The 18245-nt window shown below is 51.9% G+C and overlaps 1 protein-coding gene across 1 annotated transcript in view; it reads left to right on the top strand.

Moving 5' to 3' along the window:
- Positions 1-7901: 7901 nt before the first annotated feature.
- The window catches only part of rab2a (RAB2A, member RAS oncogene family), a 37342-nt gene continuing 26998 nt past the window's right edge, over positions 7902-18245 (top strand). The window contains exon 1 of the mRNA XM_060897970.1: positions 7902-8200. Coding sequence (XP_060753953.1) covers positions 8155-8200 — 46 coding nt within the window. The 5' untranslated portion in view covers positions 7902-8154. The remainder of the gene's footprint in view (positions 8201-18245) is intronic.

Consider the following 18245-nt stretch of genomic DNA (forward strand, 5'->3'; position numbering starts at 1 on the left):
GGATAGTAAACAATAAACATGGAGTCGTTAGTGTTGCTGGTCTTGGTGCTGTGGCTTGTTGTCACCGACAACGCCAACAGATACTGGCAAGAGCGTATAGATGAGGCGAGGCACATAAGGCTTCAGAAATTTTCGTAATTCGTAATTATTCTTCTTCCGGGTTTACGGTGTTTACAGATCCCAGCGTGCTCGCGGGGCGTGTGTGGGCATGTGAGGACACTCCTCCTCACCAATCAGTGCACAGGGGAGTGTCTGCTCACGGCCCTAGCCCCACTTGGCTCCGTTTGGCTCGCTTCAGCCCCACTCCAAAACCGTGCGAGTTTTGGGTGCTAAGCAGGGCTGAAGCGAGCTGAGTCGTGCTGCTCTAAGGTAGTCGAAACGCGAGCCGTGTCGGGCTGAAGCGAGCTGAAGTGAGCTGAAAAAGGGTAGTGGAAAAGGGCCATTTGATGGCACAGTTCAAAACACTTCAGCTTAGTTATTGCCTCAACGACACAGCAGTCCAAGGAGGATTTTACATATAAAGCTACTCCCCCTCCTTTATTCGCACGATCCATCCTAACTAAATAAGGTATACCCATCTATGTAAATCATACTGCTCGTAATAGAAGATTTAAGCCAAGTCTCAGACAAGACGATTATGTCACTATCAGTCATTTTAGCCCAGAGACGAATGGCGTCGATTTTATTTATCAGGCTGCGCACATTAACATGAATAAAACGCAAACCACTGCTGTTTTTCAAATCATTGGGGCTCGAAAGTTCAGGCAGTTGTGGGCCTGGGTTGGGGTGTATATTACCTGATAGAAACAGGAGAAGGATAATCCAAAAACCAGCTGATCTTGCCATGTGGATGGTGGCTCCCCTGTCACGCCTACAACAGGTGAACCGAAACTGTCCAATTTCAGGCCACTTGAGGAGTGTGTACTTGCGCAAGGGTTCAACGCAACAACTATTAGACAGGGGTGTAAATCCGGTTGTGTCGAAGAACAACAAAGTTCCAGAATTTGGAAAAACAATCCAAGGGGAGGATGCGCATAATCCATCACCAATTCCAGCTCCCAAAGCGCCCATAAATGGTGTGTTTAGCACAAACACAAACAGCAGGTAAACCGGAAGTCTCAAGGTGTTGATGCAGCCAGACCTGTATGATTGAGTAGGCCCAGACTTGCGTTGCTGTTTATGGCTACCCATCGCCACAATGTCAAGATTTTTGTAATCCCATGTAAATAATGTTCTTGATGAAGAAATATCCCAAAAATCAGGTAATTTAGCCCAACCGATTCATAAAAACACACATACACAGATAAACATAGACAAACGTAAAACACCTATGCCGCCATCTTGGATTGTATCTACTCTGAACTCAAGATTCAACCGAGTGTGTTGAAATTAAAAGAAATTAAGTATTTACATATACAAATATAAAAAGAATAAGATATGGGGGAGGGAGGGAGGGAGGGAGGGAGGGAGGGAGGGAGGGAGGGAGGGAGGAGGAAAAATTTAAAAAAAGGGGGCGGCAGGAGAGATATTGCACATTATATTGCACATTGTTCAGTATTGCTTATTGTCAGGCTAGGCTACTGCTCCTTCCCATCCTCTGTCCTCCTGTTACCCCTCCTCCCCCCCCAGAGAGGAGTTGTACAGTCTGATGGCGTGAGGGACAAAGGAGTTTTTGAGTCTGTTCGTCCTGCACTTGGGAAGGAGCATTCTACCACTGAACAGGCTCCTCTGGTTATTGATGACGGTGTGCAGAGGGTGACTGGCATCGTCCATGATGTTCAATAGTTTGTCCATAGGAAACCATTCGCCCTCTCCACTGTCCCCTCAACAACTCTGGTCAAGTCTGCCCTCCCCCCCGCCCTGGACCCTTTCCAGTTTGCATATCAATCCAACTGTTTGACCGATGACGCCATCTCCACTGCCCTCCACTCAGCTCTCACCCACCTGGAGACAAAAGAGTCGTATGTCAGAATGCTGTTCATAGACTTTAGCTCAGCATTCAACACAATCATTCCTCAGCAGCTCATTCATAAACTGGACCAGCTGGGACTCAACACCTCCCTGTGCAACTGGCTGCTGGACTTCCTGACGGGGAGACCACAGGCTGTACGGGTCGGCAGCAACTCCTCCAGCACCATCACATTGAACATGGAGGCCCCCCAAGGATGTGTGCTGAGCCCCCTCCTCTTCACTCTGCTGACCCACGACTGCACACCAACATCCAGCTCAAATCTCTTCATTAAGTTTGTGGATGACATGACTGTGGTGGGGCTCATCAACAATGGCGATGAGACAATCTACAGGAGTGAGGTGAGCCACTTGGCCATGTGGTGCAAGGACAACAATCTCCGTCTGAACGTGGAGAAGACGAAGGAGATTGTTGTGGACTTCAGGAGAGTGCACACCCAGCATGCTCCACTATCTATCGACGGTGCTGCAGTGGAGAGGGTGAGCAGCACCAAGTTTCTGGGTGTGCACATCTCTGAAGACCTGTCCTGGAACAACAACACCGCATCACTGGCCAAAAAAGCCCAACAGCGTCTGTACTTCCTCCGCAAACTGAGGAGAGCAAGAGCCCCGGCCCCCATCATGCACACATTCTACAGAGGCACCATTGAGAACATCCTGACCAGCTGCATCACCGTGTGGTACGGCGCCTGCACCGTGTCCTGCTGCAAGACTCTGCAGCGCATCGTGAGAGCAGCTGAGAGGATCACTGGTGTCTTTCTCCTTTCTCTAATGGCTATTTATAACTCCCGCCTCACCCGCAAAGCCATCAGGATTGCAGGTGACCCCACCCACCCATCTCACAGCCTCTTCAGCCTGCTGCCGTCGGGGAGGAGACTGCGGAGTCTCCGGGCCAAAACCAGCAGGCTCAAGGACAGTTTCTTTCACCAGGCGGTCAGGAGGCTCAACTCCCTCCCTGTTCTGCCCCTCCTCCCCCCTCTGCTCCCTGCCACAGATTCTGCTCCCACACCCCCCTGCCTCCCCTTCAGCATCTAACATGTCAAGTCATTAGTTTTCTTTTGTTTCAGACATGTAAAAGTTTTTTCCTTTACCTGACAGGTTTCGACGGTGTAACTTCCGTCTTCATTAGAGGGTCACCCGGATGTTGGTGTGTGACGTGCCTTTATAATCAGCTGATGTTACAGAGGTGTGACCTCCCTGTCAATATTGACAGGTCGGTCACACCTCCCACTGTCAGTGTTGCCCCCTCAGGATGGCGCTCCAGGTGTGGGAGAGCATGTATGCCCCCTCATCCCTGTTTATTGTTCTTGGGCTCCACTTTCTGATTTCTATTGACTCCTTAATCCAACGGTGGTATCTGTTGTTCTCTTGCTGTATGATCTGAGCACTGTCCCAGTCCATTATATGATTTTCCCTTCTGCATTGGTCTGTTATTGCTGATTTGAGGTTCTCTTGCATGGCTTTATCTTTTATTGCTCTTGTTTGTCTCTGTTCTGTTTCTTTTTCACATTCCCTTTTATGTTCCTTTTTTCGTGTACTAAAGCTCCTTCCTGTCTCCCAATGTAGGTTTTATTGCATGACATGCATGGTATTTCATATATGACATTGCATTTATTGTGTTGGTCGATTTTGTCCTTAGGGTGAACTAGTAGCTGTCGTAGTTTGGTGTGTGGTTTCATGGGTGTTTGTATGTTGTGTTTTTTCATGGCTCTTTGGATTCATTCTGTAACTCCTCTGACATACGGTAGAGTCACTACTGCTTTGCTTTCCTGTTTTTGGGTTGTCTGTTTTCTTCCTTTTTTCGTCTGTCTTTTCTTTTGCTTTCACTTGTTGTGCGCCTTCGTGTATGGCCCATGGTGGATATTGGCATGTGATCAAAGCTTGCCGTACTGTATGTGTTGTTCTTCTGTTGCACGTTCTGTGGGATCAGTTATGATTGCTGCACGTTCGTAGAGTGTTCTGACAACTGATAGTTTGTGTACAATGGGGTGTTCGGACGTCCAGAGCAGATATTGATCAGTGTGTGTCGGTTTTCCAATTATTTTGATGTCTCCGTCGTCTGTGTGGTGAATTTTTATGTCCAAAAACGCTATTAATTTTTCTGTTTCCTCTTCGTGCGTAAATTTTATGTTGCCAGTGTGGTCTATGGAGTTGAGGTGATCAGTCAATTGTTGAGTGCGTCTGACTTTCACTTTCTCCAGGATGTCATCTACATACCTCCTCCATAATGTGGGCCTGCATTCTTCTGGGGCAGATGTAATAGCCTCTCTTTCAAGGTGTTCCATGAAGAAGCCGCACATTATGGCGGAGAGTGGGTCCCCCATCGCAAACCCCTCCTTCTGCCTGTATATTGTTCCGCGGAACTGGAAGTATGTGGATGTGGCAATGAAATTGAGCAGTTGACTGATGTCTTCTACTGATAACTGTGTGCGTTTCTTGAGAGTCTTATCTGTTTTGAGGCGCTGTTGTACGATTTGCAGTGTAGCTACCACCGGGGTTTTTGTGAAGTTACACCGTCGAAACATGTCAGGTAAAGGAAAAAACTTTTACATGTCTGAAACAAAAGAAAACTAATGATTTGATTTAATAAGAAGACATAATGAACATAACACATCTATCTGACGTCATCCTCACAGTTTCCCCCCCAACACACACATACACATTTTATATATATATATATATATATATATATATATATATATATATATATATATATATATATACACACACATACATACATGGGGCAAAAAAGTATTTAGTCAGCCACCAATTGTGCAAGTTCTCCCACTTAAAAAGATGAGAGAGGCCTGTAATTTTCATCATAGGTACACTTCAACTATGAGAGACAGAATGGGGGGAAAGAATCCAGGAAATCACATTGTAGGATTTTTAATGAATTAATTGGTAAATTCCTCGGTAAAATAAGTATTTGGTCACCTACAAACAAGCAAGATTTCTGGCTCTCACAGACCTGTAACTTCTTCTTTAAGAGGCTCCTCTGTCCTCCACTCGTTACCTGTATTAATGGCACCTGTTTGAACTCGTTATCAGTATAAAAGACACCTGTCCACAACCTCAAACAGTCACACTCCAAACTCCACTATGGCCAAGACCAAAGAGCTGTCAAAGGACACCAGAAACAAAATTGTAGACCTGCACCAGGCTGGGAAGACTGAATCTGCAATCGGTAAGCAGCTTGGTGTGAAGAAATCAACTGTGGGAGCAATTATTAGAAAATGGAAGACATACAAGACCACTGATAATCTCCCTCGATCTGGGGCTCCACGCAAGATCTCACCCCGTGGGGTCAAAATGATCACAAGAACGGTGAGCAAAAATCCCAGAACCACACGGGGGGACCTAGTGAATGACCTGCAGAGAGCTGGGACCAAAGTGACAAAGGCTACCGTCAGTAACACACTACGCCGCCAGGGACTCAAATCCTGCAATGCCAGACGTGTCCCCCTGCTTAAGCCAGTACATGTCCAGGCCCGTCTGAAGTTTGCTAGAGAGCATTTGGATGATCCAGAAGAGGATTGGGAGAATGTCATATGGTCAGATGAAACCAAAATAGAACTTTTTGGTAAAAACTCAACTTGTCGTGTTTGGAGGAGAAAGAATGCTGAGTTGCATCCAAAGAACACCATACCTACTGTGAAGCATGGGGGTGGAAACATCATGCTTTGGGGCTGTTTTTCTGCAAAGGGACCAGGATGACTGATCCGTGTAAAGGAAAGAATGAATGGGGCCATGTATCGTGAGATTTTGAGTGAAAACCTCCTTCCATCAGCAAGGGCATTGAAGATGAAACGTGGCTGGGTCTTTCAGCATGACAATGATCCTAAACACACCGCCCGGGCAACGAAGGAGTGGCTTCGTAAGAAGCATTTCAAGGTCCTGGAGTGGCCTAGCCAGTCTCCAGATCTCAACCCCATAGAAAATCTTTGGAGGGAGCTGAAAGTCCGTGTTGCCCAGCGACAGCCCCAAAACATCACTGCTCTAGAGGAGATCTGCATGGAGGAATGGGCCAAAATACCAGCAACAGTGTATGAAAACCTTGTGAAGACTTACAGAAAACATTTGACCTCTGTCATTGCCAACAAAGGATATAAAACAAAGTATTGAGATGAACTTTTGTTATTGACCAAATACTTATTTTCCACCATAATTTGCAAATAAATTCTTTAAAAATCAGACAATGTGATTTTCTGGATTTTTTTCTCATTTTGTCTCTCATAGTTGAAGTGTACCTATGATGAAAATTACAGGCCTCTCTCATCTTTTTAAGTGGGAGAACTTGCACAATTGGTGACTGACTAAATACTTTTTTGCCCCACTGTACATACTCTCAACGTTCATTAACACACTGAACTCAGGGACTGCGCGTTTCACTTTACCTCGCTCATTTGAACTATTGCGCACTACCTCACCTTAACAGCTATTAGTTTATTGTTTATACTGCTTATTTCATGTTTACCTGCTATACCTCAAGTGCCCTTGACTGTTTATTTGCACCAATTTACCTGTGTGTGTGAGAGAGTGTTTAGGCTATTTCTTATCTAGAGTGTTTATACTGTTTATATTGTTTATTTCAATTATTCTATTTTTTATTTATTGCATTGCCTGTTTGCACCGTGGGTCAGAGAGGACTGAAATTTCATCTGTACTGTATGTCAAGCATGTGTAGCATATTTGACAATAAAGTTGACTTGACTTGTATTGTAGCCTGTGATGGTTTTCACACCTTTCCAGACCTCCCTCATGCTGTTCTCCTTCAGCTTCTGCTCCACCTCCGCTCCGTTGCTGGTTCATCGGTTTTCCTTCCTTGGACCACCTTGGACCCTTGTGGGGAGATTTGTTCCTCAGTAGTATATAAACACAAACATGACAGTTAAAGACTGCAGAAAGACCAGACAGTGTTTTTCCAAACTTCAACTCTACCAAACTGTCCAGCTGCATTTTTATTTCTACAGACTTTATTAAGCCGATTTCTGTTTGATGTCCAGTTTTAGTTTTTATATTCATGTATCTCACTTTATTAACTCTCTCTCTCTCTCTCTCTCTCTAATTTCATCCTGAGGATGGTGGCGATAAGAAATTCAGTCAAATTTTTTATCTTTTATTCTCATCTTTACACTGGGCAAAAAGTTTAAAGATTTCAGGTTTAGTCATTGAATTGGATTAAGTATTCAAAAGTATGCATATTTAATTATGCGAAGCCTCATTTGCATAAATAAATAAACAAACGTAGTTTTAAAAAGTTACAGTACAAAACCCTTTGGAATTTAATTAGTGGCCGTTTTGTGACTGTAATATCAATCACTGCGTTTTATTTATTTGTTTGCATTTTAAATTATCCTGTTTATCCGTTGCCTCTAACATTTAAAGAAATAAATAAATAAAAAGGCGTGTGCACTTCCGGTTGAGTTCAGGAAGGGTCGTGTGTTTAAAAGTCTGATTTTCCGGTGTTTTCAATATCTAAAAACCAAAATTATCTAACTTCTCATTTAAAATAATTCTTTGCTTTTTTATTGTACTCGGTCTGTCGTTTTTATAAACTGTATTTGGATCGTGAATCTATGAAAATTAATAATTATAAAAGTGGGCATTTCCGGTTAAGATAATCACATATTTTAGGTTTAAATACTGTGTATTTGGATATAAACTATTTTTAAATGATGTATTTAGTGTATAGTATAATTTTATAATTTGTATTTGAAGCGTTAAAATCGAGATTTTTAATTAAAAAAAAGTGAATGTTATATTGAGTGAATAACGTGTTTGTAGTGTAGGTGAAGTGTAATCGCGTTTTAAATATACGCACAAGTTTTCTGATTGTATTGGTTTATAATTTGCATGAGGAGGTTTGACTTTAATTTTAAATACAAATATACACACACACGTAAACTTCCGGCCGAATCGTGTGCGTGCGTGGCGAAGGCGGAACGTAATGACGTCATCAGCGAAGCTCTGAGGTGTTTATTGTTCGTTTCAGCGTCGAAGCGAGAAAAAGGGCCGCAGTGGAGCAGAAACGCGCGGAGGTTCCGGATAAACCGCCAGTGAGAGCGCTGAGGCCGCCCGAGTCCTGCTGCAGCACACACAGCCCCGCGGAGCGCCGCTCGAAGCTTTTATTGTTTTGCTCGGGAGCCATTTTAGAGCGGCGGAGGCCGGAGAGCGCGGCGGGCCATGGCGTACGCTTATCTCTTCAAATACATCATCATCGGAGATACAGGTACAGCACACCGCGGGCCGGGTCGGGGAGGGGAGCGGGCCGCACCGCACAGAGCCCTGTCCCCGCCGGGAGGGGGTTAAACACAGCCCGGGCTGGAGCTCAGCGTTTCCGCAGTGTTGGAGTGAATGACGTGGTAAAGAGGCTGAGACTCCGGGGGGAGGAGGGAGGGTGATTTACTCTCAGTCCGCGATTACACACCTCACACTCTGAGGATCAACCACTCATCATCATCATCACCATCATCAACCACTCATCATCATCATCATCCACTCATCACCATCATCAACCACTCAGCGCTGGGGCTCACTGCAGAGCGACATCTTTATCTCTCTCACTCTCTGTCCCCCATCTCACTCTCTGTGTCCCCCCATCTCACTCTCTGTGTCCCCCCCATCTCACTCTCTGTGTCCCCCCCATCTCACTCTCTGTGTCCCCCCATCTCACTCTCTGTGTCCCCCCCATCTCACTCTCTGTGTCCCCCCATCTCACTCTCTGTGTCCCCCCCATCTCACTCTCTGTGTCCCCCCCATCTCACTCTCTGTGTCCCCCCATCTCACTCTCTGTGTCCCCCCATCTCACTCTCTGTGTCCCCCCATCTCACTCTCTGTGTCCCCCCCATCTCACTCTCTGTGTCCCCCCCATCTCACTCTCTGTGTCCCCCCCATCTCACTCTCTGTGTCCCCCCCATCTCACTCTCTGTGTCCCCCCCATCTCACTCTCTGTGTCCCCCCATCTCACTCTCTGTGTCCCCCCATCTCACTCTCTCTGTGTCCCCCCATCTCACTCTCTCTGTGTCCCCCCATCTCACTCTCTCTGTGTCCCCCCATCTCACTCTCTCTGTGTCCCCCCATCTCACTCTCTCTGTGTCCCCCCCATCTCACTCTCTCTGTGTCCCCCCCATCTCACTCTCTCTGTGTCCCCCCCATCTCACTCTCTCTGTGTCCCCCCATCTCACTCTCTCTGTGTCCCCCCATCTCACTCTCTCTGTGTCCCCCCATCTCACTCTCTCTGTGTCCCCCCATCTCACTCTCTCTGTGTCCCCCCATCTCACTCTGTGTCCCCCCCATCTCACTCTCTCTGTGTCCCCCCCATCTCACTCTCTCTGTGTCCCCCCCATCTCACTCTCTCTGTGTCCCCCCCATCTCACTCTCTCTGTGTCCCCCCCCATCTCACTCTCTCTGTGTCCCCCCCATCTCACTCTCTCTGTGTCCCCCCCATCTCACTCTCTCTGTGTCCCCCCCATCTCACTCTCTCTGTGTCCCCCCATCTCACTCTCTCTGTGTCCCCCCCATCTCACTCTCTCTGTGTCCCCCCCATCTCACTCTCTCTGTGTCCCCCCCATCTCACTCTCTCTGTGTCCCCCCCATCTCACTCTCTCTGTGTCCCCCCCATCTCACTCTCTCTGTGTCCCCCCCATCTCACTCTCTCTGTGTCCCCCCCATCTCACTCTCTCTGTGTCCCCCCCATCTCACTCTCTGTGTCCCCCCCATCTCACTCTCTCTGTGTCCCCCCCATCTCACTCTCTCTGTGTCCCCCCCATCTCACTCTCTCTGTGTCCCCCCCATCTCACTCTCTCTGTGTCCCCCCCATCTCACTCTCTCTGTGTCCCCCCCATCTCACTCTCTCTGTGTCCCCCCATCTCACTCTCTCTGTGTCCCCCCCATCTCACTCTCTCTGTGTCCCCCCCATCTCACTCTCTCTGTGTCCCCCCATCTCACCCTCTCTCTGTGTCCCCCCCATCTCACCCTCTCTCTGTGTCCCCCCCATATCTCACCCTCTCTGTGTCCCCCATATGTCACCCTCTCTGTGTCCCCCATATGTCACCCTCCCTCTCTGTTCCCCCCCATATCTCACCCTCTCTGTGTCCCCCCCATATCTCACCCTCTCTGTGTCCCCCCCATATCTCACCCTCTCTGTGTCCCCCCCATATCTCACCCTCTCTGTGTCCCCCCCATATCTCACCCTCTCTGTGTCCCCCCCATATCTCACCCTCTCTGTGTCCCCCCCATATCTCACCCTCTCTGTGTCCCCCCCCATATCTCACCCTCTCTGTGTCCCCCCCATATCTCACCCTCTCTGTGTCCCCCCCCATATCTCACCCTCTCTGTGTCCCCCCCATATCTCACCCTCTCTGTGTCCCCCCCCATATCTCACCCTCTCTGTGTCCCCCCATCTCACCCTCTCTGTGTCCCCCCCATCTCACCCTCTCTGTGTCCCCCCATCTCACCCTCTCTGTGTCCCCCATCTCACCCTCTCTGTGTCCCCCCATCTCACTCTCTCTGTGTCCCCCCATCTCACTCTCTCTGTGTCCCCCCATCTCACTCTCTCTGTGTCCCCCCATCTCACTCTCTCTGTGTCCCCCCATCTCACTCTCTCTGTGTCCCCCCATCTCACTCTCTCTGTGTCCCCCCATCTCACTCTCTCTGTGTCCCCCCATCTCACTCTCTCTGTGTCCCCCCCATCTCACTCTCTCTGTGTCCCCCCATCTCACTCTCTCTGTGTCCCCCCATCTCACTCTCTCTGTGTCCCCCCATCTCACTCTCTCTGTGTCCCCCCATCTCACTCTCTCTGTGTCCCCCCATCTCACTCTCTCTGTGTCCCCCATCTCACTCTCTCTGTGTCCCCCCATCTCACTCTCTCTGTGTCCCCCCATCTCACTCTCTCTGTGTCCCCCCATCTCACTCTCTCTGTGTCCCCCCATCTCACTCTCTCTGTGTCCCCCCATCTCACTCTCTCTGTGTCCCCCCATCTCACTCTCTCTGTGTCCCCCCATCTCACTCTCTCTGTGTCCCCCCATCTCACTCTCTCTGTGTCCCCCCATCTCACTCTCTCTGTGTCCCCCCATCTCACTCTCTCTGTGTCCCCCCATCTCACTCTCTCTGTGTCCCCCCATCTCACTCTCTCTGTGTCCCCCCATCTCACTCTCTCTGTGTCCCCCCATCTCACTCTCTCTGTGTCCCCCCATCTCACTCTCTCTGTGTCCCCCCATCTCACTCTCTCTGTGTCCCCCCATCTCACTCTCTCTGTGTCCCCCCATTTCACTCTCTCTGTGTCCCCCCATTTCACTCTCTCTGTGTCCCCCCATTTCACTCTCTCTGTGTCCCCCCATTTCACTCTCTCTGTGTCCCCCCATCTCACTCTCTGTGTCCCCCCATCTCACTCTCTGTGTCCCCCCATCTCACTCTCTGTGTCCCCCCATCTCACTCTCTGTGTCCCCCCCATCTCACTCTCTCTGTGTCCCCCCCATCTCACCCTCTCTCTGTTCCCCATATGTCACCCTCCCTCTCTGTTCCCCCCCATATCTCACCCTCTCTGTGTCCCCCCCATCTCACACACTCTGTGTCCCCCCCATCTCACTCTCTCTGTGTCCCCCCCATCTCACTCTCTCTGTGTCCCCCCCATCTCACTCTCTGTGTCCCCCCATCTCACTCTCTGTGTCCCCCCATCTCACTCTCTGTGTCCCCCCATCTCACTCTCTGTGTCCCCCCATCTCACTCTCTGTGTCCCCCCATCTCACTCTCTCTGTGTCCCCCCCATATCTCACCCTCTCTCTCTGTTCCCCCCCATATCTCACCCTCTCTCTCTGTTCCCCCCCATATCTCACCCTCTCTCTCTGTTCCCCCCCATATCTCACCCTCTCTCTCTGTTCCCCCCCATATCTCACCCTCTCTCTCTGTTCCCCCCCATATCTCACCCTCTCTCTCTGTTCCCCCCCATATCTCACCCTCTCTCTCTGTTCCCCCCCATATCTCACCCTCTCTCTCTCTGTTCCCCCCCATATCTCACCCTCTCTCTCTGTTCCCCCCCATATCTCACCCTCTCTCTCTGTTCCCCCCCATATCTCACCCTCTCTCTCTGTTCCCCCCCATATCTCACCCTCTCTCTCTGTTCCCCCCCATATCTCACCCTCTCTCTCTGTTCCCCCCCATATCTCACCCTCTCTCTCTGTTCCCCCCCATATCTCACCCTCTCTCTCTGTTCCCCCCCATATCTCACCCTCCCTCTCTGTTCCCCCCCATATCTCACCCTCCCTCTCTGTTCCCCCCCATATCTCACTCTCTCTCTCTGTTCCCCCCATATCTCACCCTCCCTCTCTGTTCCCCCCCATATCTCACCCTCTCTCTCTGTTCCCCCCCATATCTCACCCTCCCTCTCTGTTCCCCCCCATATCTCACTCTCTCTCTCTCTGTTCCCCCCCATATCTCACCCTCCCTCTCTGTCCCCCCCATATCTCACCCTCTGTGTCCCCCCATCTCACCCTCTGTGTCCCCCCATCTCACTCTCTGTGTCCCCCCATCTCACTCTCTGTGTCCCCCCATCTCACTCTGTGTCCCCCCATCTCACTCTCTGTGTCCCCCCATCTCACTCTCTGTGTCCCCCCATCTCACTCTCTGTGTCCCCCCATCTCACTCTCTGTGTCCCCCCATCTCACTCTCTCTGTGTCCCCCCATCTCACTCTCTCTGTGTCCCCCCATCTCACTCTCTCTGTGTCCCCCCATCTCACTCTCTCTGTGTCCCCCCATCTCACTCTCTCTGTGTCCCCCCATCTCACTCTCTCTGTGTCCCCCCATCTCACTCTCTCTGTGTCCCCCCATCTCACTCTCTCTGTGTCCCCCCATCTCACTCTCTCTGTGTCCCCCCATCTCACTCTCTCTGTGTCCCCCCATCTCACTCTCTCTGTGCCCCCCCCATCTCACTCTCTCTGTGTCCCCCCCCATCTCACTCTCTCTGTGTCCCCCCCATCTCACTCTCTCTGTGTCCCCCCCCATCTCACTCTCTCTGTCCCCCCATCTCACTCTCTCTGTCCCCCCCATCTCACTCTCTCTGTCCCCCCATCTCACTCTCTCTGTCCCCCCCATCTCACTCTCTCTGTCCCCCCCATCTCACTCTCTCTGTGTCCCCCCCATCTCACTCTCTGTTCCCCCCCATATCTCACCCTCCCTCTCTGTTCCCCCCCATATCTCACCCTCCCTCTCTGTTCCCCCCATATCTCACCCTCCCTCTCTGTTCCCCCCATATCTCACCCTCTCTCTGTTCCCCCCCATATCTCACCCTCTCTGTGTCCCCCATATCTCACCCTCTCTCTGTTCCCCCCCATATCTCACCCTCTCTCTGTTCCCCCCCATATCTCACCCTCTCTCTGTTCCCCCCCATATCTCACCCTCTCTGTGTCCCCCCCATCTCTCACTCTCTCTGTGTCCCCCCCATCTCACTCTCTCTGTGTCCCCCCCATCTCACTCTCTGTGTCCCCCCCATCTCACTCTCTGTGTCCCCCCCATCTCACTCTCTCTGTGTCCCCCCCATCTCACTCTCTCTGTGTCCCCCCCATCTCACTCTCTCTGTGTCCCCCCCATCTCACTCTCTCTGTGTCCCCCCCATCTCACTCTCTCTGTGTCCCCCCCATCTCACTCTCTCTGTGTCCCCCCCATCTCACTCTCTCTGTGTCCCCCCCATCTCACTCTCTCTGTGTCCCCCCCATCTCACTCTCTCTGTGTCCCCCCCATCTCACTCTCTCTGTGTCCCCCCCATCTCACTCTCTCTGTGTCCCCCCCATCTCACTCTCTCTGTGTCCCCCCCATCTCACTCTCTCTGTGTCCCCCCCATCTCACTCTCTCTGTGTCCCCCCCATATCTCACTCTCTCTGTGTCCCCCCCATATCTCACTCTCTCTGTGTCCCCCCCATATCTCACTCTCTCTGTGTCCCCCCCCATCTCACTCTCTCTGTGTCCCCCCCATCTCACTCTCTCTGTGTCCCCCCCATCTCACTCTCTCTGTGTCCCCCCCATCTCACTCTCTCTGTGTCCCCCCCATCTCACTCTCTCTGTGTCCCCCCCATCTCACTCTCTCTGTGTCCCCCCCATCTCACTCTCTCTGTGTCCCCCCCATCTCACTCTCTCTGTGTCCCCCCCATCTCACTCTCTCTGTGTCCCCCCCATCTCACTCTCTCTGTGTCCCCCCCATCTCACTCTCTCTGTGTCCCCCCATCTCACTCTCTCTGTGTCCCCCCCCATCTCACTCTCTCTGTGTCCCCCCCATCTCACTCTCTCTGTGTCCCCCCCCATCTCACTCTCTCTGTGTCCCCCCCATCTCACTCTCTGTGTCCCCCCCATCTCTCTCTCTGTGTCCCACCATCTCTCTCTCTGTGTCCCACCATCTCTCTCTGTTCCCCCCATATCTCACCCTCCCTCTCTGTTCCCCCCATATCTCACCCTCTCTCTCTGTTCCCCCCCATATCTCACCCTCTCTCTCTGTTCCCCCCCCATATCTCACCCTCCCTCTCTGTTCCCCCCCCCATATCTCACCCTCCCTCTCTGTTCCCCCCCATATCTCTCTCTCTCTCTCTCTCTCTCTCTGTTCCCCCCCATATCTCACCCTCTCTCTCTGTTCCCCCCCATATCTCACCCTCCCTCTCTGTTCCCCCCCCATATCTCACCCTCCCTCTCTGTTCCCCCCCATATCTCTCTCTCTCTCTCTCTCTCTCTCTCTGTTCCCCCCCATATCTCACCCTCTCTCTCTGTTCCCCCCCCATATCTCACCCTCCCTCTCTGTTCCCCCCCATATCTCACCCTCCCTCTCTGTTCCCCCCCCCATATCTCACCCTCCCTCTCTGTTCCCCCCCATATCTCACCCTCTCTCTCTGTTCCCCCCCCATATCTCACCCTCCCTCTCTGTTCCCCCCCCTATCTCACCCTCCCTCTCTGTTCCCCCCCCATATCTCACCCTCCCTCTCTGTTCCCCCCCCATATCTCACTCTCTCTCTCTCTCTCTCTCTCTCTCTGTTCCCCCCATATCTCACCCTCCCTCTCTGTTCCCCCCCATATCTCACCCTCCCTCTCTGTTCCCCCCATATCTCACCCTCCCTCTCTGTTCCCCCCCATATCTCACCCTCCCTCTCTGTTCCCCCCATATCTCACCCTCTCTCTCTGTTCCCCCCCATATCTCACCCTCTCTCTCTCTGTTCCCCCCCATATCTCACCCTCTCTCTCTGTTCCCCCCCATATCTCACCCTCTCTCTCTGTTCCCCCCCATATCTCACCCTCCCTCTCTGTTCCCCCCCATATCTCACCCTCCCTCTCTGTTCCCCCCCCATATCTCACCCTCCCTCTCTGTTCCCCCCCCATATCTCACCCTCCCTCTCTGTTCCCCCCCATATCTCACCCTCCCTCTCTGTTCCCCCCCCTATCTCACCCTCCCTCTCTGTTCCCCCCCCTATCTCACCCTCCCTCTCTGTTCCCCCCCCCATATCTCACCCTCTCTCTGTTCCCCCCCATATCTCACCCTCCCTCTCTTTTCCCCCCCATCTCACCCTCCCTCTCTGTTCCCCCCCCATATCTCACCCTCTCTCTCTCTGTTCCCCCCCATATCTCACCCTCCCTCTCTGTTCCCCCCCATATCTCACCCTCCCTCTCTGTTCCCCCCATATCTCACCCTCCCTCTCTGTTCCCCCCCATATCTCACCCTCCCTCTCTGTTCCCCCCCATATCTCACCCTCTCTCTCTGTTCCCCCCATATCCTCACCCTCCCTCTCTGTTTTCCCCCCCCATATCTCACCCTCTCTCTCTGTTCCCCCCCATATCTCACTCTCTCTCTCTGTTCCCCCCCATATCTCACCCTCTCTCTCTCTGTTCCCCCCCATATCTCACCCTCTCTCTCTGTTCCCCCCCATATCTCACCCTCTCTCTCTGTCCCCCCCATATCTCACCCTCTCTCTGTTCCCCCCCCATATCTCACCCTCTCTCTCTGTCCCCCCCATATCTCACCCTCTCTCTGTTCCCCCCCCATATCTCACCCTCTCTGTCTCTGTTCCCCCCCCATATCTCACCCTCTGTCTCTGTTCCCCCCCATATCTCACCCTCTCTCTCTCTGTTCCCCCCCATATCTCACCCTCTCTCTCTGTTCCCCCCCATATCTCACCCTCTGTCTCTGTTCCCACCCATATCTCACCCTCTCTCTCTCTGTTCCCACCCATATCTCACCCTCTCTCTCTCTGTTCCCACCCATATCTCACCCTCTCTCTCTCTGTCCCCCCCATATCTCACCCTCTCTCTCTGTTCCCCCCCATATCTCACCCTCTGTCTCTGTTCCCACCCATATCTCACCCTCTCTCTCTCTGTTCCCCCCATATCTCACCCTCCCTCTCTGTTCCCCCCCATATCTCACCCTCTCTCTCTCTGTTCCCCCCCATATCTCACCCTCTCTCTCTGTCCCCCCCATATCTCACCCTCTCTCTCTGTCCCCCCCATATCTCACCCTCTCTCTCTGTCCCCCCCATATCTCACCCTCTCTCTCTGTTCCCCCCCCATATCTCACCCTCTCTCTGTTCCCCCCCCATATCTCACCCTCTCTGTCTCTGTTCCCCCCCCATATCTCACCCTCTCTGTCTCTGTTCCCCCCCCCATATCTCACCCTCTCTCTCTCTGTTCCCCCCCCATATCTCACCCTCTCTCTCTGTTCCCCCCCATATCTCACCCTCTGTCTCTGTTCCCACCCATATCTCACCCTCTCTCTCTCTGTTCCCCCCATATCTCACCCTCCCTCTCTGTTCCCCCCCATATCTCACCCTCTCTCTCTCTGTTCCCCCCCATATCTCACCCTCTCTCTCTGTCCCCCCCATATCTCACCCTCTCTCTCTGTTCCCCCCCATATCTCACCCTCTCTCTCTGTTCCCACCCATATCTCACCCTCTCTCTCTCTCTGTTCCCCCCCATATCTCACCCTCTCTCTCTCTGTTCCCCCCCATATCTCACCCTCTCTCTCTCTGTTCCCCCCCATATCTCACCCTCTCTCTCTCTGTTCCCCCCCCATATCTCACCCTCTCTCTCTCTGTTCCCCCCCCATATCTCACCCTCTCTGTCTCTGTTCCCCCCATATCTCACCCTCTCTGTCTCTGTTCCCCCCATATCTCACTCTCTCTCTCTCTCTCTCTCTCTCTCTCTCTCTCTCTGTTCCCCCCATATCTCACTCTCTCTCTCTCTCTCTCTCTCTCTCTCTGTTCCCACCCATATCTCACCCTCTCTCTCTCTGTTCCCCCCCATATCTCACCCTCTCTGTCTCTGTTCCCCCCCCATATCTCACCCTCTCTGTCTCTGTTCCCCCCCCATATCTCACTCTCTCTCTCTGTTCCCCCCCATATCTCACCCTCTCTCTCTCTCTGTTCCCCCCCCATATCTCACCCTCTCTCTCTCTCTGTTCCCCCCCATATCTCACCCTCTCTGTCTCTGTTCCCCCCCCATATCTCACCCTCTCTGTCTCTGTTCCCCCCCCATATCTCACCCTCTCTCTCTCTGTTCCCCCCCCATATCTCACCCTCTCTCTCTGTTCCCCCCCATATCTCACCCTCTGTCTCTGTTCCCACCCATATCTCACCCTCTCTCTCTCTGTTCCCCCCATATCTCACCCTCCCTCTCTGTTCCCCCCCATATCTCACCCTCTCTCTCTCTGTTCCCCCCCATATCTCACCCTCTCTCTCTGTCCCCCCCCATATCTCACCCTCTCTCTCTGTTCCCCCCCATATCTCACCCTCTCTCTCTGTTCCCACCCATATCTCACCCTCTCTCTCTCTCTGTTCCCCCCCATATCTCACCCTCTCTCTCTCTGTTCCCCCCCATATCTCACCCTCTCTCTCTCTGTTCCCCCCCATATCTCACCCTCTCTCTCTCTGTTCCCCCCCCATATCTCACCCTCTCTCTCTCTGTTCCCCCCCCATATCTCACCCTCTCTGTCTCTGTTCCCCCCCATATCTCACCCTCTCTGTCTCTGTTCCCCCCATATCTCACTCTCTCTCTCTCTCTCTCTCTCTCTCTCTCTGTTCCCCCCCATATCTCACCCTCTGTCTCTGTTCCCACCCATATCTCACCCTCTCTCTCTCTGTTCCCCCCCATATCTCACCCTCTCTGTCTCTGTTCCCCCCCCATATCTCACCCTCTCTGTCTCTGTTCCCCCCCCATATCTCACTCTCTCTCTCTGTTCCCCCCCATATCTCACCCTCTCTCTCTCTCTGTTCCCCCCCCATATCTCACCCTCTCTCTCTCTCTGTTCCCCCCCA

The sequence above is a fragment of the Neoarius graeffei genome, chromosome 17 (genome assembly GCF_027579695.1).
Source record: "Neoarius graeffei isolate fNeoGra1 chromosome 17, fNeoGra1.pri, whole genome shotgun sequence".
In the NCBI taxonomy this organism is placed as follows: Eukaryota; Metazoa; Chordata; class Actinopteri; order Siluriformes; family Ariidae; genus Neoarius; species Neoarius graeffei.